At 37.5% G+C, this 23,791-nt stretch overlaps 4 protein-coding genes across 6 annotated transcripts in view; 1 reads left to right on the forward strand and 3 right to left on the reverse strand.

The window, feature by feature from the left end:
* The window catches only part of LOC121375239, a 31,972-nt gene extending 23,110 nt beyond the window's left edge, over nt 1-8,862 (forward strand). Inside the window, exons 5-6 of the mRNA XM_041502570.1 lie at nt 1,684-1,892; nt 8,694-8,862. Of these exons, the coding sequence (XP_041358504.1) occupies nt 1,684-1,892; nt 8,694-8,777 (293 nt within the window). The 3' untranslated portion in view covers nt 8,778-8,862. The remainder of the gene's footprint in view (nt 1-1,683; nt 1,893-8,693) is intronic.
* LOC121375209 (putative uncharacterized protein DDB_G0284213) overlaps nt 1-23,326 on the reverse strand; it is a 94,160-nt gene extending 70,834 nt beyond the window's left edge. The window contains exons 1-2 of one of the 3 annotated variants that reach the window (XM_041502538.1): nt 23,183-23,326; nt 18,840-18,941 (exon numbers count right to left, since the gene is read on the reverse strand). The gene's annotated coding sequence lies outside the window, so the exon portion shown is untranslated. Of the gene's footprint in view, nt 1-18,839; nt 18,942-22,072; nt 22,129-23,067 lie in introns of those variants that run through there. The other 2 variants (XM_041502530.1, XM_041502547.1) reach the window with 2 other exon arrangements.
* Nucleotides 4,666-16,095, reverse strand: LOC121375232 (serine/threonine-protein phosphatase 6 regulatory ankyrin repeat subunit C-like). Its single transcript, XM_041502557.1, has 2 exons — nt 15,794-16,095; nt 4,666-6,653 (listed from the first exon to the last, which is right to left on the reverse strand). Exon 2 carries the CDS (start codon nt 6,617-6,619, stop codon nt 5,501-5,503), a length of 1,119 nt encoding a protein of 372 aa, XP_041358491.1. The 5' UTR covers nt 6,620-6,653; nt 15,794-16,095; the 3' UTR covers nt 4,666-5,500.
* On the reverse strand, nt 12,758-13,894 carry LOC121381633 (zinc finger MYM-type protein 1-like). The gene has a single exon (XM_041510999.1). The coding sequence runs from the start codon at nt 13,892-13,894 to the stop codon at nt 12,758-12,760; it is 1,137 nt and encodes a 378-aa protein (XP_041366933.1).
* Nucleotides 23,327-23,791: the final 465 nt, after the last annotated feature.

Here is a 23,791-nt window from a genome sequence, read left to right on the forward strand (position 1 = left end):
CCTAGCAAGGCTTTTGCAGTATGACATCACACAAGATACATGACATCATTCTTTATAAGATGGTAGCTACATTCTGTCACAGTCAAAAAGCATTTCTAAACTCTCTTTTATAAATAAATATACAAGTCTTGTAAAGTTATCGCAAAACTAAATGTTGTTTGTATTTACTGTACTAAAACAAATGATTTAAAGTGTATGTTTATTGAAAATCTAATCTCAAATAGTTTAGTTGGACTTATGTCATGTGACCTATAGTGACCTATAGTTTTGGTCAGTGACCTCAAATATAGAGATTTTGGGGACAGGATGTAGCCCAGTGGTAAAATGATTGCTTGATGCGCAGTCAGGCTAGGATCAATCCCTGTCAGTGGGCCCCATTGGGTTATTTCTCGTTCCATCCAGTGCACCACAACTGGTATATCAAAGGTCGTGGTATGTGCTATCCTGTCTGTGGGATGGTGCATATAAAAGATCCCTTGCTACTAATGAAAAAAAAAAATGTAGCAGGTTTTCTCTCTATAACTATGTCAGAATGACCATGTTTGACATCCAATAACCGACACTTAAAACCTTTTAGGCCGAGCAGTCAAAAAATCTTTGGATTTAAATTCTTAGTCCAGACATGTGTAGAAGTGTAGAATGTCGTTAGGATTTTAGGACTTACACATGTAGGTCTTTGACCGACCACTAAATTTTTTATTCCAAATTCTGCCCACCTCAAACTTACCCCTCCCCCCTCCTGGCCCAGACTTGGTCACTGGCGAAAGTCAGAGATTAAGCCCGTGACAGGCGTGCGTGAAACCTTCGTGGTATATACGCACGTGTAAAAGCTTTCACTCACCCCCAATAACCGATGATTAATAAATCAGCGTGTTCTAGTGGTGTTGTTAAACAAAACAAACTTCTTCTTCTATGTAGATATTTATCTATAGTCCGTCCCATCCTTTTATAAAAATGTTTTTTGTAAATAATTTCAGTTTGATTTGACGTAAAAAGAAAGTAAAAGCATGTAGCGTTATGGACATACTATTTTGGTTATATTGACTGGTAATCTTGATATGAGATAACTCTATTTTATTAAGTTAACTACAGAGGGAGCAACAAGAAAATAATCAGAGTTATCTCATTAAAGCAAGACTATACCAGTCCATAAAACCAAAATGGTGTTCGTAACACAGCAAGCGTCACTTTCTTACTATGGTATGTATTACAGTTTTATTTATTTCTAAACCAAATATTTTTTTTATATTGCACACAAAATATTTCATTTTTTTGTTATTTCCAAAACACTTACTTTTCTTCTTACATGAAACCAAACTGAAATTACAAAAGACATTTTTATAAAAGGATGGGATGGACTATGGTCAGTGTATCGTGTCAATGTGTACAGTGATTGCAGGATAAAACTATATATAAAACAGATTTGGACACAGCATGAAATACTCTGCTAACCAGACCCCCTGCCACTTAATAATATTTATTTTAATTTACTGAGTATCGAAGATCAGACAAAAGACAATAGAATCTGTTACACTACATGCACTTTATTAGATACAGTTTTAGTTTATTTTTTTGTTGTTAGCGATTAATATTTTATGTACTTTATTTTTGCTGGTCAACCAGTTTTTATTATTCATATATGAAAATGGAAATAAAGTTATCGTATTGTATTGTATATTTCAGGCTCCACCCCAGTCCGATCACAAATCCCTTCTAAACGTCCGCCACCGAAAACTCTGATCTCCCGCAAAGACATACTGGAGCAAGTGAGGATTGGTGCTCTACGACTGGAGGAGGAAGAAAGGTGCAGAACCATGGCCTTGAACTTCAACAAAACCATGGAACGCTACACATTTGGTGAACTACAGGAATCCATCACACAGTACGCAGAGGTGTGTAATCGTTTGTTTGTTTCGTTTTAACAACACCAGAGCACACTGATTAATTAATCATCGGCTATTGGATGTCAAACATTTGGTAATTCTGACACGTAGTCATCAGAGGTATCCCGCAACATTTTTCCTAATGCAGCAAGGAATCTTTTATATGCAATTTCCCACAGGCAGGATAGCACATACCACAGCCTTTGACCAGTTGTGGTGCACTGGTTGGAACAAAAGAAAAAACACCCAATCAGTTGAATGGATCCACAGATGTTTTTCGATCCTGCTATGCAAGCACCTCAAGCGAGCACTCAACCGACTGAGCCAAAACCTTATGCAGTCTCATTGTATATATATTCTTATACAAATAAACTTATGCAATAAATATGAAGTGAAAACAACATATGTGAGTCTCTGTATATATACATATATAAGTACAGCACTCACTTAAGGAGATTGGGTCACAGAAGCAAATCTCTGGTGGACCAAAAAAAAATTTCCCCATCCCCACCAATGCTCCATCATGGGTACATCAAAGGTTGTGGTATGTACTGTCTTGTCTTGTGGAACATTCATATAAAAATCCCTTGCTGCTTGTGGAAAAATGAAACGGGCTTTAATTCTCCGAAAACTGACAGTAATGAAATGTTTGACGTCCAGTAGCCAATGCTAATATAATTAATCAATGTGTTCTAGTGGTGTCTTTAAAGAAAATCAAATTTAACTTTATTAAAGGCTTGCATCTCGACTACAGAAGCCAGTTTAGACTTTCTCATTGATGTGCTACAGTACCATAACACCATAACACTCAACAAAAGGCAGGACTTGAATATTTTATTTTGTAAAATTTGGGGGTATGGTGCCATGCATACCCAAAATTGTTTGTTGACCTTTTGACAAAATTAATGACTCTTTTATCATTATGATTAATGTTGGCTTTAAATGATTATTTAGAGAATAATACATGAGTGGCTGTTAAGACACCATTTATCTCACGAGTTGTTTTAAAATGTATCTAACAAGCAAAAGCGAGTTTGATACGTTTTTAAACGAGTTGTGAGATAAATGGTATCTAATGGACACGAATGTATTATTCTATTTCTTACATATCCTCAAAAATCAGGTTTTAAGCAAATTTTAACATCTTTTTCGACTAAAAGTTATTTACAGCCGTTGCACTTAATTGTAACTGACTTAAGTGTCACAGACACATGATTGTCAGTTTAACTACGTCAGTCTAATCGATTTCTATCGTGCTGGTTTTGTATTGGATGTAAGGCATTGGTGACCTGGTCATCACCTAGGAAGCTTATATTTTGAAATTGTTAACACACGTATGTGTGTAAACAAGTATGTGTAATCATAAATAACAAATGGTGTTCTCACCAACGGGTCTGTAAGAAAAAGACACATTATGGAGGAATATATACAGCAAGGTGAACAGAGATAGAAAAATGCATCTGGGGGATCCTAAATTCCATTTTCTTTGGCACCCGCATTCTAATAATTCAATTCTGTACAAAAATGGATTTCTGGCAGGAAACCCTGATGTACCTAAAATGAATGGGCAGTGCATATCCAACAGTAATTTCCTGATATGATATATTTGACAAAAGGTACTTTTTATTTGTTTGATCTTTTTAAACTTAATATTTTGTTCAAAATTATGAAAATAACAGCATACATGTAGATCTGTAACCAGCATTGTCTGCTCGTTATAGAGTTTTGACAGGGGTCAAGGGTAGTAAAATCGCTTTCATTTTAATTAGCCAAGTTTTGTTATAATACAGCTAATTTTGAATTTGAATTACGTCACTTTGTATCTTACAGTAACAATAAACTGGGTACATGATGTTTCCATTTTAAGAATGCTGAAAAAAAAAATCCAAAGACAAAATTGCTATTGTAATTTTTGGGTTTTAACATTACTATTTATTAATGCACTTGAATTTCTCATCTGTCCCGAACAAGGCTTCTGGCTACCCAGAGACAGGGCCCGGGACAGGCATGCTTGAAACCTTAGTGGTATAGGAACATGTTAAAATATATTGCACTCACACTTGAATTTCTTTGAAGAAAATCTTGTTATTATTATTTTTTTCTTCCCCATTTACAAAATATGGATTTCAAGTGAAATTACGGTGAGATATGTTATATTTATTGTGTACACGAAGCCAAAACAAAGGTGCGAAGAGTGACTGTGATACACTTTAATTGACAACAACTGCTATACATGTAGCTGAGGCCATTCAGATCTCATCAGTAACCGACAATATTGTTCAGGAGAATAATATCCTTGAGGGTTAGTCGTTCGATCTCCACAAGTAACCACAAGGATTTATCCAGGTGTTCTGTGGATCCGAATATCGGCCCCTTCCCTTCTTTGAAGATTCCCAGTTTATTTGAAAAAATTACCAATATATGTTGTTCAGGAAAATAATATCCTTGAGGATTAGTCATTCAAATCTCAGTCAGTAACCAAGTATGTTGTTCAGGATAGTATCCTTGATGACCATCATTCATATCTCATCAAGAACATTGTTAGAACATTATCCTTAATGACTAATAATACATGTCTTAAGTCGGTAACCGAGAACATTGTTAGAATAATATACAACCAAGCATTCATATCTTATCAGTAACCGAGAACATTGTTAGAATAATATACATGTCTTAAGTCAGTAACCGAGAACATTGTTTAGAATAATGTTAGAACAATATACAACCAATCCAAGCATTCATATCATTATCAGTAACCATTGAGAACATATACAACCAATCATTCATATCTTATCAGTAACCAAGAACATTGTTAGAACAATATACAACCAATCATTCATATCTTATCAGTAACCAAGAACATTGTTAGAACAATATTAGAGCTTGGCGGTCTTGAAATTTCAGGTTCTGCATTGGTACTGGTATTTTTGGGATGATTTACCTTGGTATTTGTATAGTATTCGGTATTCTATCCGGTATTGATACAATACCGATACCGATATCGAGCAGTCTTTTCGGTATAATCGGCTATGAATGCATGCCTGAGTTAAGTCATACATGCTAATTTCATCTAAATAAAACTAAATTCCATACACAAGGCCCTCATCTTTCTTCTTTTCAGCTATTTTGCATTCAAGAGATATATTGTTAGTGCTTTACTACATTGTGGATAACATATTTTAATACCAAAATTTCAGTATTTTGAAATTTGCTTGGTATGGTAAATCGGTATTGACATGATATCAATACTAAGCGGTATATACGGTATACCGCCCAGCTCTAAACAATATCCTTGAGGATCAGTCATTCATATCTCATCAGCAACCAAGAACATTGTTAGAAGAATATATCCTTGAGGACCAATCATTCAAATGTTGTCAGTAACAAAGGATATTGTTAGAAGAATATATCCTTAGGACCAGTCATTCAAATGTCGTCAGCAACCTAAGAACATTGTTAGAAGAATATATCCTTGAGGACCAGTCATTCAAATGTTGTTAGTAACCAAGGATCTTGTTAGAAGAATATATTCTTGAGGACCAGTCATTCAAATGTCATCAGTAACCAAGGATGTTGTTAGAAGAATATATCCTTGAGGACCAGTCATTCAAATGCCATCAGTAACCAAGGATATTGTTGAGGAGAATAAGATCCTTGAGGACAGGATTGATGTCGAGAGTCTGACACACCCACACAACATTCCTCCCAGTTTCCATCATGTTCTGGCGGAGGGAGTCTCTACACAGTTCCTCCAGCGACAGCACTGCGGGCTTCTCCGAAAAGAATGTCTTGAAAGGAAACTCACCAGTGTCACAGTGTGCATTTGCTTTGAGGCAAGCTTCCATTTTTTTAAGAACTGCAGCATACTGAGAAACATCAATGTCTTTCTCGTTTACGTGCAAGTCTCCCCACTCCTGCACTGGCAGATATCTACCGTGTGCTGACAGAACGAGAGAGGCAACCCTCATGTTAAGCTTGTCATCACCGGATTTTGCGTGGACGAGTTTGAGAAAGGCGTCATAGACGATCGTCTGCTGCCAGACACCGTGGCTGTCGTATGTGGTGTCTGCCCCGTGTTTAAGAAGTGTCAAGACAGTTGCAAACCGGCTTCCATTCACTGCCGAACAGATTGGCGTGCGGCCGTTTCGGTCCACAGCATTGACGTCCGCGCCCATCCTTATCAGTCGATTCAGAAGATTCTTATGCCCGTAACTTGCTGCCACGTGAAGGGGAGACAACCCGGTCGCGTCCCGGATGTTGACTTCGCACCCAGCGGCCAGTAGCTTGTACGCGGCTTTTCTCTTGTTGTAGATGATCGCCTTGAGTAACGGGGTCCTCCCCCAGTTGTCCTCCATGTCTAGGCGGATGTGTTTGGTGTGGATCAGAGAATCCAGACAGTCGAGAGCGCCGGTCTTCGCTGCCAGGTGAAGCGCGACTTCACGCGACCCGTCCTCCATGTTTGGGTCGCAGTGGACGGACAACAGGAAGTCCACGCACTTGATGCTGTTGTTGAAGGCGGCGACATGCAGTGGAGTAGAGCCGGTCGTCGGACACCTCAGGTGGGCGATGCCGTCCCTGCTGTTGAGGTGGTACAGCCTCAGGTACGACACGTTATCGCGGGATGCGGCGGCCAACACGCATTGACACATCTCCGCCTTCGTCTTGCTGGGGGTTGTGACGGCCGCATCGCTGAACAGAGCTCCAGCCCGAGGAACCAGCGACAACATGTGACCCATTTCAGCCGTGTGTTAATACAACATCCACGATTATCTGAAAGAAAGGAATGCTTGTTGTTTAACAAAACAAAAAAAACAAGAAGTTTGTTTTGTTTAACGATGACACTAGAGCACATTGATTTATTAATCATTGGCTATTAAACAGAGCTTGAGCCTGAGGAACCAGTGACAGCATGTGACCCATTTCAGCCGCATGTGTTAATACAACATCCACGATTATCTGAAAGAAAGGAATGCTTGTTGTTTAACAAAACAAAAAAACAAGAAGTTTGTTTTGTTTAACGATGACACTAGAGCACATTGATTTATTAATCATTGGCTATTAAACAGCTTGAGCCTGGGGAACCAGTGACAGCATGTGACCCATTTCAGCCGCGTGTGTTAATACAACATCCACGATTATCTGAAAGAAAGGAATGCTTGTTGTTTAACAAAACAACAGAACATTTTTTAAATTTTTTTAAGGAATCTTGGATATTAAATGGCGATTGCAGCATTTAGTATAAAATGTTAGACCTTTTTTTTTTAAAGTTAGTTTGTTTTGATCCTAATGGGGATAGATCTCAGACCAACTGCGCATCAAGCGAGCGTTTTACCACTGGGCTACATCCCACTCCCTGGAAAGAAAGGAATGAGCAAAAAACGAAACCAAAAAGAAGTTTGTTTTGTTTAATGACGCCACTAGAGCACATTGATTTATTAATCATCGGCTATTGCATTGATAGAAACATATTGTATTGCTTTTTAAAGAACAAATGGATTAGGCACAAGTTACACAACTTACTAGGCCTTCTCCAAAATGCATACCGGTACATATCACGACAGTAATATATTTTTGCTATTTAAATATGAACAGAAATAAATATTACTGGATGTCAAACATTTGGTAATATGACATATAGTATTAGAGAGGAAACCCGCTACATTTTTCCATTAGTAGAAAAGGATATTTTGTTTGTTTTGTTTAAAGACACCACTAGAGCACATATCTGCAGTAATTTTGTGTCACATTTGTAGTTAGCAGTAAAAGGTTGTTAAAGTTTGTTTTCTTTAACAACACCACTAGAGCATACTGATTTGTTAATCATTGGCTATTAGATGTCAAACATTTGGTGATTTGACATGTATACATGTAGTCTTAGAGAGGAAACCCACTACATACTACAACTACATTTTTCCATTAGTAGCAAGGGATCTTTATATATAATGCACCATCCCACAGGCAGGATAGGACATACCATGGCATTTGATATATACTGTAGATCCTGAAATTAATGCGATCATAATATTAATGCGAAAAATGTGAGTTTGTGTTATTCGCATTAATAATATGACACATTTATTTCTCTGTTTTGTCCAGCAATAGTCCAGCAAGCTATGTGTCACACGCTATTAAAACAAAGATTAAAATTCTAATATATTTATAAAACAACTGGAGCACAACTCATTGTAGGCAAGACAGACTAAATGACCAATATAGTCCAGCAAAAGCCAACACGATTCATCACCCGTGAATGGGTTTTAGCACACTAATCCTGAGGTCAACCATTTCTTTGGTTTTACTGTTTCAAGTTCGCTGCAACTTTCTCGGCATATCTTAGGAAGATATAGTTGTAATGGTACATGTATGCTAATGTTTAGCTAGATTTAGGTAATTATATATACATGTTAGGTAAATGATTGCTGCAAAAATATGCTTTTGAGTTGATCTCACGAAAAACACTTGGGACTATAAACAGGTTAATTGATGTGTACACTGACATTTCACTGAAGATGCCTATAACTGGGACGTAACCGAAAATTACACAGACGGGTGTTATTTGTAAAGTAATATTTCATATGGAGGCCACTCACATTAATTTCATGTCGCATTTTAGTCTGCCTAACGTCACTCGCATTAATTTAGTGATACGTTAATTTCAGAATCTACAGTATACCAGTCGTGGTGCATTGACTAGAACGAGAAATGGCCCAGTTGGCCCACCGATGGGGTTAGGGTTAGGGTTAGGATATTGTGTAACTAGATAACATTGTGTAAGTGGACAGTAAAATAAAATAATAATTTCTCTTTCAGGAGGCTGGCCGGAAGTCTTCTCTTTCTAAGAAGTACGAGACATCAAAACTGCTGTCGAAACAGACACCATTTCTACCATCATAAACAGTGACAACAACATAAATCAACTTCCCCGTGCCAGATATATATATATTGCCATTCATTTATTAAAGCAAGCACATTAATTACATTTATTTGTACATGTATTTCAATTACTTTTTGGTCTGTAATGAGAAAAGAAAGGTGTGCTGAAAATGGTGGATATTGCCCAAAAGTGTTTAGTGTACCACGCCTTGCCAAATTTCTAGGTAACACTAATACATGTATGAAGTCCTGAAAACACCCCCAGAATCTCACAGGATGCATTTAGTTAAAACTGGGAATCTGGGTATGGTGGGGCATGTAACGTTTCCTGGGAGTAGGAACGGGTAGAGGAAAATGCAGAATGGCTTGAACCATAATTTGAGTGGTTCCTAGTAATATTCTAGCAGCTTAAAAAATTATTAGTCCCTTATCGGTCCAAACATAGAAGGAAGGAAGGGAATGTTTTATGTAACGACACACTCAACACATTTTATTTACAGTTATATGGTGTCGGGCATATGGTTAAAGACCACACATATATTGAGAGAGGAAACCCGCTGTCGCCACTTCATGGGCTACTCTTTTCGATTAGCAGCATGGGATCTTTTATATGCACCACCCCACAGACAGGATAGCACATACCATGGCCTTTGTTACACCAGCTGTGGAGCACTGGCTGGTCCAACCATACAGGACTATAGATTTTGTCATCATCCTTCTGTCTGTCTGTCTCACAGTTTTACAGACCTTTTATTTTTTCGTGCAACGTCTCAAGATACTGAGCTGAAATTTTGTGTAGGCTTTATTATTATTACATGTGCCGGCGTCGTGGCAGGCCATCGGTCTACAGGCTGGTAGGTACTGGGTTCGGATCCCAGTCGAGGCATGGAATTTTTAAACCAGATACCGACTCCAAACCCTGAGTGAGTGCTCTGCAAGGCTCAATGGGTAGGTGTAAACCACTTGCACCGACCAGTGATCCATAACTGGTTCAACAAAGGCCATGGTTTGTGCTATCCTGCCTGTGGGAAGCGCAAATAAAAGATCCCTTGCTGCTAATCAGAAAAGTAGCCCATGTAGTGGCGACAGCGGGTTTCCTCTCAAAATCTATGTGGTCCTTAACCATATGTCTGACGCCATATAACCGTAAATAAAATGTGTTGAGTGCGTCGTTAAATAAAACATTTCTTTCTTTATTATTACATGTATGTACTGTTATAGATCAAGTTTGACTTTCATGGCAATTCACCCATTTTTCACAGAGTTATGGCCCTTAAAGTTGCAGTGTTTCAGCCAGAAAGAAATTTTGGGGTATGGCTCTATGGAATTGAATGCAACCACAGTCAACAGGGGATATTGGGGGGCCTCCCCCAGAAAGAAAATGGGTTATGTTTAGGGTTAGGGTTAAGAAAATCATACAGTAATAATAAGAGTAATTAGTTTTGTCCCAACCCCCCGAATTTTACCTTACTTTTAAAATAATAAAATCTGGGGTGGTGCAGGGCTAAATTCTAGATTATGGTAGCCCCACTCCCATGGCTAGTGATATTCAATATTGCGCTAATAAATAACTACTAATGCCATGCCCAATGGCTAGTGAATTTGTTTTGGTCAAATGTTGCAGTTAAGTCTATTTTATAAACATGAATATCTTGCCCCAACCCCAATCCACTGATGTTAGTGTTTTTAAGCTGTAACTCCCTCTTTAGGTGACATATCTGATTATTACTATTATTTAGTAAAATTGTATTAATTTAAAGTAAAGTAGGGCTAGTGAATTTTTAATCGTGGCTAGTAAATCCTTTCAATCACTGATCCCATGGCTAGTGGATTTTATATAAATTCTAGAAGCTCTGGGTGGTGATAAGTAATATAAAGTAGGTTACAGACTAATAAAGAATTTCAGATTGCATGTGCGTGAACCTTTCACACATCTTGTTTGGTTGCTGGTAGAAAGCGTATGGTAAATGCATAAACAAAATCCAAGATTGTTTGACTTTTTAAAACTTTTTTTTCCATGACTAAGCAGGTCACCTCAGTGACCTGTCTGAAAATTGCATGGTGTACTAAAACTCCTATGTTAACACTTTTCATGTTTCATTAGGGTTGGGAGGGTATACATTTCTTTGCAATATGGTTTCGGATAACCATGCCATCAAAATGTAAACTGAGCATTCTGGACTGTGGTTGAGCCCTGCCATGTCTCAATGACAGCATATTAATGTGACAAGTAGCGAGATGCCTGCAAGTGAGCCATTCCGTCATACATTAACAGTACGAGTGTTTCCATACCACTGACACAGAGAATGGGCTACCCCTCTCAGACGCAGTGTCCATGTGGCCCTTAACTTGTTCTGACTAGTAATATTACAGTATACATCTACAGTAATATAAACTCATATTACTACAGTCATAATTCTGGTTAATATGGATATACACATAAATGTGTAACAAGCTTTCTGCCAGAAACTAATTTAAGGATACCTATAAATAAAACAAAACAGACCACAAGTTGCCCTATTGATTATGGGTAATAAATAGAATATTAAACTTGTTACCATTTCATATCATGTTTATGTCCATCGTGAAATAGTTTTTATTGTCACTCGGTAAAGCTCGTGACAATTGAAAATTATTTCACTTTGGACATAAACATGATACGAAATGGAAGCTTGTTAATTAATATCCTATAATTATTTCATCAGCAGTCATATTTAAGTCATGCTATTGTAATGCACCTGCACCAATAACTCGTGATGCTAATTTACACCAAGTCATAAGTCATGTTATTATTATATATACACACTTACGATAACAATTTGTTATTAATCAAGTGGTCATAACATAGAGATTATATGAGCTTGTGCGTCGTACTGATTTTACCAAACGAGTGTCGAGAATTTTGTATTACCTAAGCGAGAGCAAGGGTATTACATGATTCCTGACACGAGTTTTATAAAATAAGTACAACAGACATGCGAGTGTAATAATTTCTTTATTATCCATATTATTATTTTTATGAATAATAAGGGCTGTCTCAAAATGTTTCAACCACAACTAGGAGTGGACAAAATAATGTCATAGTTCAAATACAAAGACTGGCAAGCAATGTCATAACGTTGCTTCCCAAAGATATTACATGTGTGCTTTGTATGTATTTTATTAACTCAGTTATGTTGTATCATGTGGATAATAAGATGCAATACAGATATTACTATGTCACTGGTCACTGTTAAGTCCCAAAGTTATTACATGTGTGCTTTGTATGTATTTTATTTTACTCATTTATGTTGTATCATGTGGATAATAAGATGCAATACAGATATTACCATAGGCGTCGATCCGGTTTTAAAAGTGGGGGGGGCCGATACATATACATATAATTTTGTTTTTTTTGCAAGGGGGGGTGGGGTCGAGGTGTCTGGCGAAGCCCGCCACCGCAAGCGCCGCAAGCGCCGCAGGCGCGAAGCCCGAGGCGGGGGGTCTGGGGGCCCTCCCCCCGAAAATTTTGGAAAATTGACCCCTTCTAGGGCTGTTCTGAGGTGTTTTCTGCTGGCTAGCCGAGCTGCTTTCTGACAAAATATTTTTCGCCTTAATTATTGTGACTAAACTGAACAAATGGTATATAGATACAATATAACTTTATTGGTCAAATTTCTTAATTCAAGTACAAATAATGAACATGAATAAAAACAATGGTGCCACTGATGGTATTCCAACAAGTCTTTAATGGTCTAAAATTTCCCAAAAACACTACGCCGTGTATCGCTCGATCCATCGACAAATTCAATTGCGATATCTCGTGCAATGCACTCGGCAAGACGATTTTCTGTGCACATGACAGACCATCACGTCTGCTGTGCTGCTGCCAAATGTAGATGATGCCTCATTCAGTGCCTCCAGCACGTGTGCGTAGTTGCTAAGGACGGCTCTAACGGCAATCCCACGTGACAGCCAGCGTGTTGGACAAAGCGGCTTCAGGCGTGAAGGGGGAAGGGCTATCATCCATAACTTGCAGATCGAGATACAAATTTTTTAAATTTGCCTGATGAGTTGTAGAAGCCGCCCAGTTCCTGCACCACGTTAAGAGCATCGCGAAGGAACGGTGCACTCTCGATGGCCTTCGCACAGATGAGGTGCGTGATGTGTGCACCGCAATGCGTGTAGTTTGCCAGTGGTTGTACTTTCTTGATCAGTGCTTGGCAGCTTTGGTATTTGCCCGACATATTGCTGGCTCCGTCATACGTTTGCGCTCTCAGATGCGTGATTGGGAGGTTGAGTCTGAGCAACGCGTCTTGCAGCATATTGCTGAGGCTGGCACCAGTCATCTCAGATACGCTGTACAGACCGATAAAGTCCTCGTGAACGTCGTAAGCGTCGTCTATATATCGCACGCATATTGCCTCCTGTTCAACGCCTTGGATGTCTTGGGTTCCGTCGACAATGACTGCAAAAAGGCCCACGTTCTTGCAAATATTTCGCAGCACCATGTGTGCCATGATTTTTAACAGTTGGTTTTGCACGGCAACGCTTGTGTATGAAGTTGTGCGTGTCAACCACCTCTGTAACACGACGTCATCGTTGCTCCGCAGCTCTAACAACTTCATGAAGTTACCGTCGCTTGACTGTTTGCCGCGTATTGCCAGTCCCTGCTGCGGTAGATACTGGACGGTCGTCACAATCTTCAGCAGAGCGTTGCGCGCCTTCGTTTGTTCTTCAAGATGGTGCGTACTTAACTGTGCGTCAACGTCGTTGTTGGAAGACCGGAATTTCAGGTTGCTATGAGAAATCATATGTGCAGATGTCTTTTCGTGGATTTTGAATTTCTCAATTGCCTTCTTCCAGTTGCAAAATCCCTTGGAAACAAATGTGTCCTCTGAATACCGCGCCATGCCGGCCAAGTCCATGCATGCTGCTTTAGCACAAGTAAAGCAGAGTACTCCGCTAACGTTAGCGTCAAAGTGGAGCCATGGAAAGCTATCGAACCACGCGCGCTGAAAACATAGCGTTCGTTTAGCGAGCCGTTGCACCGGCATGCAGTTGACGTCCAGTGGCTGGTACGGCACTGGCGGTAAGATGGGCAACCGTGTCTGAGAAGTGACTCTTTTCTCTGTTTTTTTCTTTAACATCTTCGACATTTGAATCCGGTGTCGTCCCTACTCGCAACAGAGTCTGGTCATGGCGTGGTATGGCAGTGAAGAACTTTTTAATGTCCATGGTAGTTTTTCTACGGTATACTATCTCCGTTAGCGTTTCGTCCTGGACGATGCAGTTTGCCAAATAACCTGCGTGTAATTCATCAAATTCGAATTGTTGTATCAAATAGCATGTCAAAATAACCGGATATAAGCCTATGGGTACAATGATAATTGACGAATACATTGTATGCAAAATATTCGTTATTAGATTCCTGGAGACTGGAGTAGTTGTTTTTCCGACGATATAACCACGGCCGGTCTATAACAACTAAACTAGTGACCATCATCTACCTAGCGCGCATGCGCTATTGGTAGTTTGATCCGATGTCCTTGTTTCAAAATAAAATAAACGCATTTTTTTCAGAATAAATAAAAAAATAATAATAATTAAACAATATTATTTACTTGATAAATTAACAAATATCGCTAGTAACCATTATTTATATAACTTTCGTTCCGTCTTTCCTTTACGTGTTTTATTTTATTATTAATTTCAAATGTCTTTCATTGGGTTTTTCAAATTATAAAAAAGTAGACGCCAGTACTGAACATTTCTGGTGTTACATTTTTATAGACTTTCTGCCCCAACACTTGGGTATAATTATTTTCAAATTACACATCACTACCTAAGTTTATAGATTGATATTTTCTATTGATGATGAAAGGAGAGAGAGAGAGAGAGAGAGAGAGAGAGAGAGAGAGAGAGAGAGAGAGAGAGAGAGAGAGAGAGAGAGAGAGAAAGAGCATATATATTATTATTCAAAATAGCATATACACTTAGTGACATAATGCTAAGAGTAAATCAGCAATACCTGTTATTTATATGAAGTTCGAAACCAATTAGTCAATTTCAGTATAAAAGAAAGAACCATTAAGTTTTAATAGTTATTTTTACTTAACCAATAACGCATATTTAGATACCGTATAACCGGAAACATTTCAAGGTTTTTAATTTTCGAGGTTTGGTAAGTTTGAAATGGGCGTGTTTTTATTTTCATGTTTTAGCAAATCTGGTTTGCTAAAATTTTGTTATTGTTGTTAATTAAAAGTTTAACATCGGCTTCGAGTTGCTTAAAATCGCCGGAGCATAACATGAAACTCAATTGCAAGTGGATAAGGCGGTATCCTATTGGCGAGACAACTGATGACAAGACGTTTATTTAAAGCCAATTACGATTGGTGTGAGAAGTGTTCTAAGTCAGACAGTGTGGTGTTTGATGTTTAATCTGAGCTCGACATGTTCATTCATACTCGTATACAGTAAGCTGGCTCAGTCTACTCTCTTGTAGTTTCCTGTGGTCTGCGGTGCTCTGCGCATGGCAGGAAATATCAGGAAATAAAGTATTTCGGTAAATAGTTATTTTAATAATTTTATTATATAGTGGGCACAATGAATATTTGTGATTTATTTGGGGACATCTTCAACTATTTTCAAGGTTTAAAATAAAAACTACTACAAATAGATTGTAAAATAATTAGTATATTTACTACCAGTCTAGTGTAGGAACATAAGAGCCGGCACTCCAAGGCGAAATGCCAAATGGTGATCAGTTACGCTGTATATACTAGAAAATATTTGTTTCGTCTGAAAAAAGTGGGGGGGACATTTCCTATGCTGTCCCCCCCAAGCTGAAAAGTGAGGGGGACGTGTCCCCCCTGTCCCCCACCGATTGACGCCCATGGATATTACTACATATGTATGTCACCGGTCGTAGGTCATTGTTAACAATTAATAGTCTGTTTGCATAAAAAGGGAACCGATGAATTAACATATATACATCTAACTCCATAATGAATGAAGTTAAAAATCATATAAAAACATATTATTAACAAACTAACTTATTAATTGGTCATAACAACTCATTAGTCACAACTCGTGGTATGTGCTGTCCTCTGTGCGGGAAAGTGAATTAAAAAGAATCCCTTGCTGCAAATGGAAAAATGTAGAAATATTTTCTCAGATTACATGTACATTGTACATATCAGAATTATTAATGTTTGACCTCCATGATAGCTGATGGTGTTAAAGGGACAGACCCTAGTTTTTAAACACTAAGGCATATTGTTTACTATTAGAGTCGTTTTTGATAACTGAAATGATACTTTACTTAGATTTTATTCATTTCCGTACATTTGAAGTGTTTTGGGTCATCTTGGTGTTTTTAATATTACAAAATGCATTTCTCATATTTTTAAAAACGTACATGCGTCTGAGAAGTAACAGTTATGAAGTCGAGTTTTAGTCTTATTTTCAGAGGGTATTTCACCATGTCAAAGTCACAGACTCGTGTTTCACCCAATTGTAACTTTATCCAAATGTGTTACAGGTTTGCAGATTAACTAAACTTAGTGTTAATTGTCACGGGATGAAACTAGGGTCTGTCCCTTTAACTAAACTTAGCGTTAATTGTCACGGGTTGAAACTAGGGTCTGTCCCTTTAACTAAACTTAGCGTTAATTGTCACGGGATGAAACTAGGGTCTGTCCCTTTAACTAAACTTAGCGTTAATTGTCACGGGTTGAAACTAGGGTCTGTCCCTTTAACTAAACTTAGTGTTAATTGTCACGGGTTGAAACTAGGGTCTGTCCCTTTAACTAAACTTAGCGTTAATTGTCACGGGTTGAAACTAGGGTCTGTCCCTTTAAAGAAAACAAACATTAACTTTTTTCAGTCCAGTTAAAATGTTACGATAAATTATCTAGATTTTGTCTTACCTAGCTGACCATTTACACATATACTTTTTGTTTTTATTTGTTTAAATCTTTTCATTGTACATATATATACATAATATATATATATATACATATATAGAGAGAGAGAGAGAGAGAGAGAGAGGATTCGTCACAAGTATTTTTTAATATGGAAAATATCAACCGAGTCTATGTTAATCGGTATTTTTCAAGGGTCTGCCGAGACAAATACCAATTAACTAGACTAGGTTGATATTTTACATATTAAAAAACACGAGTAGCGAATTCTATTTATCCTATAACACTTCTAAAATAACATTCTAATTACTTTGTTAGTAAATCACAGTACTAAAGTCGCCGCCATCGATAATATGACGTCATCACGATTAGTTTGATATCACGCATTTTAAACAAATCTTTGAAAACGTTAGGCTCAGGTATACGGGTCTTGTTGGCTTGTAAGCAAATGACCCATCCACAGCAACAAATTACCTAGAGACCTTGCAGAGGCTAATAAACAAGTTCTCAGTTATTATCAAATTTATGTCCCGAGTGAAATAATTTTCACTTGTCACGAGCTTTAGCAAGTGACAAATGAAAATTATTTCATGAGGGACATAAATTTGATAATAACTGGTACCGAGTTTGTTATTCTATTTATTACCCTAGGTATTTGGGGTTTTTAAAAGCCTTTATTTTCAATGTAGCCTACAATGGCTACACGTCCATGTATATAGAAATGACGTTAACTACTTTACTGTTCTGGGTATTGCTTTAACTTTGTATTTTATTCACGATTCACGGATAATTTTCAAAGCCCAAAGTTCTATATATTCTGTAAAGAATATCTATAATAAATTGCATTAAACAACCATTTTATTACAAGTTTAACACTAAAACCAGAAAGACATAAACACAAACTCTTTAAACTACGTGATGTCATTGTGTGTGCTTTGCCAAATCGTGATGACGTCATATTTAGTACCGACAAGGTGATTGGTTTGTTGGCGTCAAATCGTCCAATAGTAGTGTACGTTAAACCAATGCATGATAATTTCTCAGTGAGAAATTATGATTTTTATTTTCCCCGTTAAGAGTGCCTGCTGGGGCAATAAAGTAAATTATCACATGGGTTTATCACATGGATATCATGGGTAAGTTATAGGATAAATATATATGTATATATATTTTTGACAGTTTGGTGCTAAATTAATACACTACCTATTGTGATATTTGTGTGTTTTATTTATTTATATGGAGTGAATTTTGTTTTACATCACTAGTCTTTGTATTAAATCTGTGTTTGTGTACAGTTGCTATTAAAAGGCAATATTATAGGAGAGTAGGCTTGTTTTTGCCCGAATTAAATGAAAATGCCCAAATCTGGATAACATTTATTCATATTGGCATTACTACCAAACAGCTACATGAATATAGGGTTGCAAATGAATCACAGTGTATCCTTTTACATGGATTAGAACTCATTTTAACAGTAGAATGATGGAACTACATGGTCAAAAGGTCACAGGTTAGCACATTTTGCCGAATATCTCTGTCACTTTTGCCTGAATTTGAGGTTTTGCTCAGTTGCCCCCACCCCCCACCCACCCCGTCTTGTACGCTTATGTTAGATATGTTCCCAGATTGATGAGATTCACTAAACCTTGCTTGTTCAGCATCATGTGATACTAACTTACATAATTAAAGAATCAGTTTATGTACAAAATAAATGTGAATCATATTTTGTGGTTTTATGTTGTTTGTATTGCCAGGATCAGACTACCAACTGTCAAGACGGAGTCTGCTAACTCGCCGATCTCTCAACTGTTCCATTTGCTAGTCTGAGCACTCTTACAAGTTGATTCTCGTCGTATACGACTCCTATGACTGATTACTTGTTAATCTGCACACACCCATCTGAAGTTGGGAGTAAATGGCGATCCGAATTTCGCGCGAACAAAAAACAGGTTATGCAAACTTTTATTCGCGCAAGCAACACGCGAACGAAACAATCGTTCTCACAATGTTTAGAGGCCTGAATTATATATATGTATAGGACTGTTGGTAACACAAGTATATAACAGCCAGTTTGTTCATCATGAGCCAAAGACAGAAAGGCAGAAGAAGACCAGAGAGAGAGAGAGAGAAAGAAGAACAACAGAATAGAAAATGGAGAAATAACAAGTTTCAGTACTTGCTTTCTCGGACTGGTTGTCTTCACGGCACTCAAAGGTCCTCCGATCTTGAGACGAGAACACCCGAACGCTCAGATTTGGCTAAACTCATCCCAATGTATCTGAAATAAAACATATTACCAGTTTCAGGACTTGAACTTAAGGATGGTTGAGATATACAACCCCTGTAATTAACAAAATGTCCACAGCAAAAAAAAAAACATGCCACTGAAAAAATACCTGAATATATAGTCCAAGGCAAAAAGAGTGCTGTGGAGAATTTAATAACTCCACGGCATTGCTGATTGCCGTGGGCAATTGCAGGGATTGGATATAAATTGTCGCAGGTAGAGAGCATCATCAACGGCACTTTTGTGCCAATCTAATTAAAATTAGCTCCACTATTACATGTGGATCTAAGACAGCCAGTTGGAGCTCATGTCCACCAATCAAAACCTTACTTGCAGAATCCTGCCAGTGATTTAAAAATAATTTGAAAACATTCCGAATTATCCTGAGGGTATACGACATGTTTCGTGTGAATTACGAATGCCTTAAAACATGTTTTATTTTATAAAATAAATAATTTGTAATGTAAAACTGAAGACTGATTTAAAAAAAATTTAATTTTATAAATAAATAAATAATTTTTAATGTAAAATTGAAGACTGATAACCCACCCCGTACATATTGGTATGGTTCGCTGTACTGCGGCCACTAAAATAGACTCGCCCGATATTTTTAGAATTTGTATGCTCCCAAATAACATTATAAAAGGCAAAGTGTGATTGGTCAATATTTAAATAATTATTTACAGACGAAATGTTACCTGGACATTGGGGACTATGCAGTGTTGTTAGTTTTAAATCACTGGCAGGATTCTGCAAGTAAGGTTTTGATTGGTGGACATGAGCTCCAACTGGCTGTCTTTAGATCCACATGTAATAGTGAAGCTAATTTTAATTAGATTGCTTTTGTGCCACCGGTAAAGCTCCTCAACAATGACAAAAGTAAAGTTTGTTTTATTTAACGACGCTACTAGAGCACATTGATTTTTTATCTTATCATCGGCTATTGGACGTCAAACATGGTCATTCTGACACTGTTTTTTTAGAGGAAACCCGCTGTCGCCACATCGGCTACTCTTTTACGACAGGCAGCAAGGTATCTTTTATTTGCACTTCCCACAGGCAGGATAGTACAAACCATGGCCTTTGTTGAACCAGTTATGGATCACTGGTCGGTGCAAGTGGTTTACACCTACCCATTGAGCCTTGCGGAGCACTCACTCAGGGTTTGGAGTCGGTATCTGGATTAAAAATCCCATGCCTCGACTGGGATCCGAACCCAGTACCTGCCAGGCTGTAGACCGATGGCCTAACCACAACGCCACCGAGGCCAGTCAACAACAAAGACAAAATGTATACAACACCTGGTGTACATTATCTGCTAATATTTAACATTTGCATGTTTAAAATATGTCTACATATACAGTAAAATAATTTTTCAGTAATGTTTATTTGCTGTAATATATATATTATATGCAATAAAATGTTTTCAATCAACTTATTTCAACTGTGCAAGTGGTAATACTGTCACTTGTATAACAGCAACACGAGCCAGTGCTCTGGCATAAGGGTGGCCAACTGAAAATGTTCATGGTCGACCTGTGCCGTGGGAAAGCACTAGCTAAAACTAGTTGTCACATGACCATCTCGATAGTGGTGTATTTTTCACAGAATATATTCTGACATAGAAATTGCATTGGACTGCATGGAGTGGTATGGAACCTTTAAATTGAACCTAAGTTAGTCGAAAAACTACCGGTAAGCATACAAAAATTAGGTGCAAACATGTTGACCTCAAAACATTTCACCTCAACACATTGAAATGTAAAACTGTAATTAGATTTAAAGGCATATTGTCACAGACCACAGACCTATTAAATAGCCTAACAAAGTATTACCTAAAAATACATAATTTTGATTTGTCCCTAAATGTACTTTATTCAACCACCATACTCCACTTATTAATGATATTTCGTAAAAATAATTGAATTATGGCAATGGTCTATAGGTAGTACTATACCAAATAACTTCCGGCTGGGTCAAAGTTCGAGGTGCACCCAACTTTTGATAGAGAAGTGAACACCACAAGTCCTGTGATTGGTTATAAATGTGAGTGTGTTGGTTGTAAAAAATAATAGTTTCATCTGGGTAAAATAAATGTGCAATTTTATTTCATCTAGTACCAATGTGTCAAGTAGCCTTGTGCTTGAAACATGTATGGGGTACCTGTAAAAAAAAGTACTCAAATTTTGTGCGAAACTAGGGTAGTCATAGACGCTACCCGTTATCTCAGAAACGAGCAGCTTGACCCCCATTTTTTTCTGATTCACTTTAAGTGTAAGGGGTGGTAGTATTTATATCCGTGGCGTTTATGTCGGTTGATACGTTGCAGGTAGGAGTTTTAGCCGCATATGTTACTATTGTCGTCTATGGGATTTGATTTGGTAGTATACACCCTATAGCACATATTCAGTGCATAATAAAAAATATTATGATTTTGTCATTTTATTTAATTAAACTATACTGGTTGATTAATTAGCCATCACTCGATCATGCAAGTTCACAATGACCTTGACCGTGACAATAATCTCTGTACATGGCTCTGAATGGAGTTTGAATCAAAGTTAGCACTGAAGAAAAGTTGGTTTTGGCCTATAATTCATACTGTAAAGATTTCAATAATTTCTTTTTACATGGTATTTGACTTGCCATATACAACTGCTCTTAAATATGGTATTATATATAGGCAACCTGAACTAAGATTTTAATAGCAATTTATTTTTATATTAAAAATAGCATGTGCCAATAGTGGGTTAATGTCTTTAGTTTCCATTAACATTGTTAATTTTTTATGTATGAAATTCTGAAAACTCAAATTTGTAAAGAAGTTGATTTTTATTGTCATTTTGACATATTTATAGGGTGCTAAGTTATATTTTAGACAAATTTGTAGTTTTATGCAAAATTTATAGTAAATGTGAAGAAAAACTTTACCAAAAACATAATTAAATTTGTTGTCACTATTGTGCCTTCTGTTCTTATTTGTACATAACAGGTTTTGATTGGTGGACATGAGCTCCAACTGGCTGTCTTTAGATCCACATGTAATAGTGGAGCTAATTTTAATTAGATTGGTTATTAGTTGTTACCAAGAGAAAAAGAGGGTATAGTGGTCTTACACCTACACATTTAGTCATTACAACTCGCTCTGGGTGGGAGCCGGTAGCGAACCCAGTACCTATCAGCCTTATGTCCAATAGCTTAACCACGACACCACCAAGGCTGGTCCACAGCAATCAGCAATGCCTTGGAAAGAAAAAAGAAAGAAATGTTTTATTTAACGACGCACTCAACACATTTTATTTACGGTTATATGGCGTCAGACATATGGTTAAGGACCACACAGATTTTGAGAGGAAACCTGCTGTCGTCACTACATGGGCTACTCTTCCGATTGGCAGCAAGGGATCTTTTATTTGCGCTTCCCACAGGCAGGATAGCACAAACCATGGCCTTTGTTGAACCAGTTATGGATCACTGGTCGGTGCAAGTGGTTTACACCTACCCATTGAGCCTTGCGGAGCACTCACTCAGGGTTTGGAGTCGATATCTGGATTAAAAATCCCATGCCTCGACTGGGATCCGAACCCAGTACCTACCAGCCTGTAGACCGATGGCCTGCCACGACGCCACCGAGGCCGGTGCAATGCCTTGGAGTTTTCAATTCTCTATGCCACTTTTTTTTTTAGCTATGGATTATATTAACAAAATATTCCCACATGTAGTGCATGTTTTTTGGCCATAGAAATGCATTTTCTTAACAGCAGGGGTTGAAGTTACTTCATCTTTTAACAACATTGTACACTACAATGTTTACAATAATTTTTAACCAGTAGTCATTTGCCATGTGTTTATAAAATACACAAATAAATCACTTTTGTTATTTCCAAAATACTTTTCCTCTTCGTTTTCGATTCATTAAGCCTAACTGAAATGACTGGTCCGTCCCCCAACCAAAATAAAATGTGTTTAGTGAAATTTAGCATTGTACATTGTATGTAGTACAAACTGCATGATGACTTTTATAATTATTTGAGGTCTATGTGTTCTTCAGCAAAATGCTTTACTCGTGAATCAAACAATAAATTTCACTTGCGTAACGTTTAGCTAAGATTTATACCTTATAGTCATTCCGCATTTTGAAAAATCGATACAGGCCAGGTTACGATGCTTCGTTAGTATTTGACATAAGCTACACTCCTAATGACATGTGAAAAGTATGAAATTTTAAATACCTAGCTTCGAAATAAGACTTGTAATAAATATGGTATTAGTAAATAGCTTATCCTATAGCGTAATGTTTCTCTCTCCAGCTTGTCATAAAAAAGAATAAAATCAGTAACGGACTATTTAGCTTTCAACGCTGTTATGAAAAAACGTTCGGAACACTTACAGGAAGTTGTAAAGAGAATAGCTAACTGGAATTAAATAGGGACTAGATTAATAAGGTTTGGATTAATTAATTAATTATTTTTATAGAAAATTGATGATGATAGTGAATTATTATTATTATGTTCTAATGTTAAATCTGCCATACATAATTTGTTTAGGTTTTTTGTTTTTAATTTCTAAAATAATTCTTTAATTATTTGGCTATTCACATTTGTCTTCAACAACATGCAAATTAACAAGGGCGTAGGAAGGTGCTAAACAATGGGGGAGGAGGCACACACACACGCGCACACACACGCACACACACACACACGCACACACACACACACTGACATACACACACACACGCACACGCACACACAGACATACACGCACACGTGCACGCGCACACACAGACATACACACGCACACACACACACACACAGACATACACACAAACACACACACACATA

This window comes from Gigantopelta aegis, chromosome 1 (assembly GCF_016097555.1).
Source record: "Gigantopelta aegis isolate Gae_Host chromosome 1, Gae_host_genome, whole genome shotgun sequence".
NCBI classification, from domain to species: Eukaryota; Metazoa; Mollusca; class Gastropoda; order Neomphalida; family Peltospiridae; genus Gigantopelta; species Gigantopelta aegis.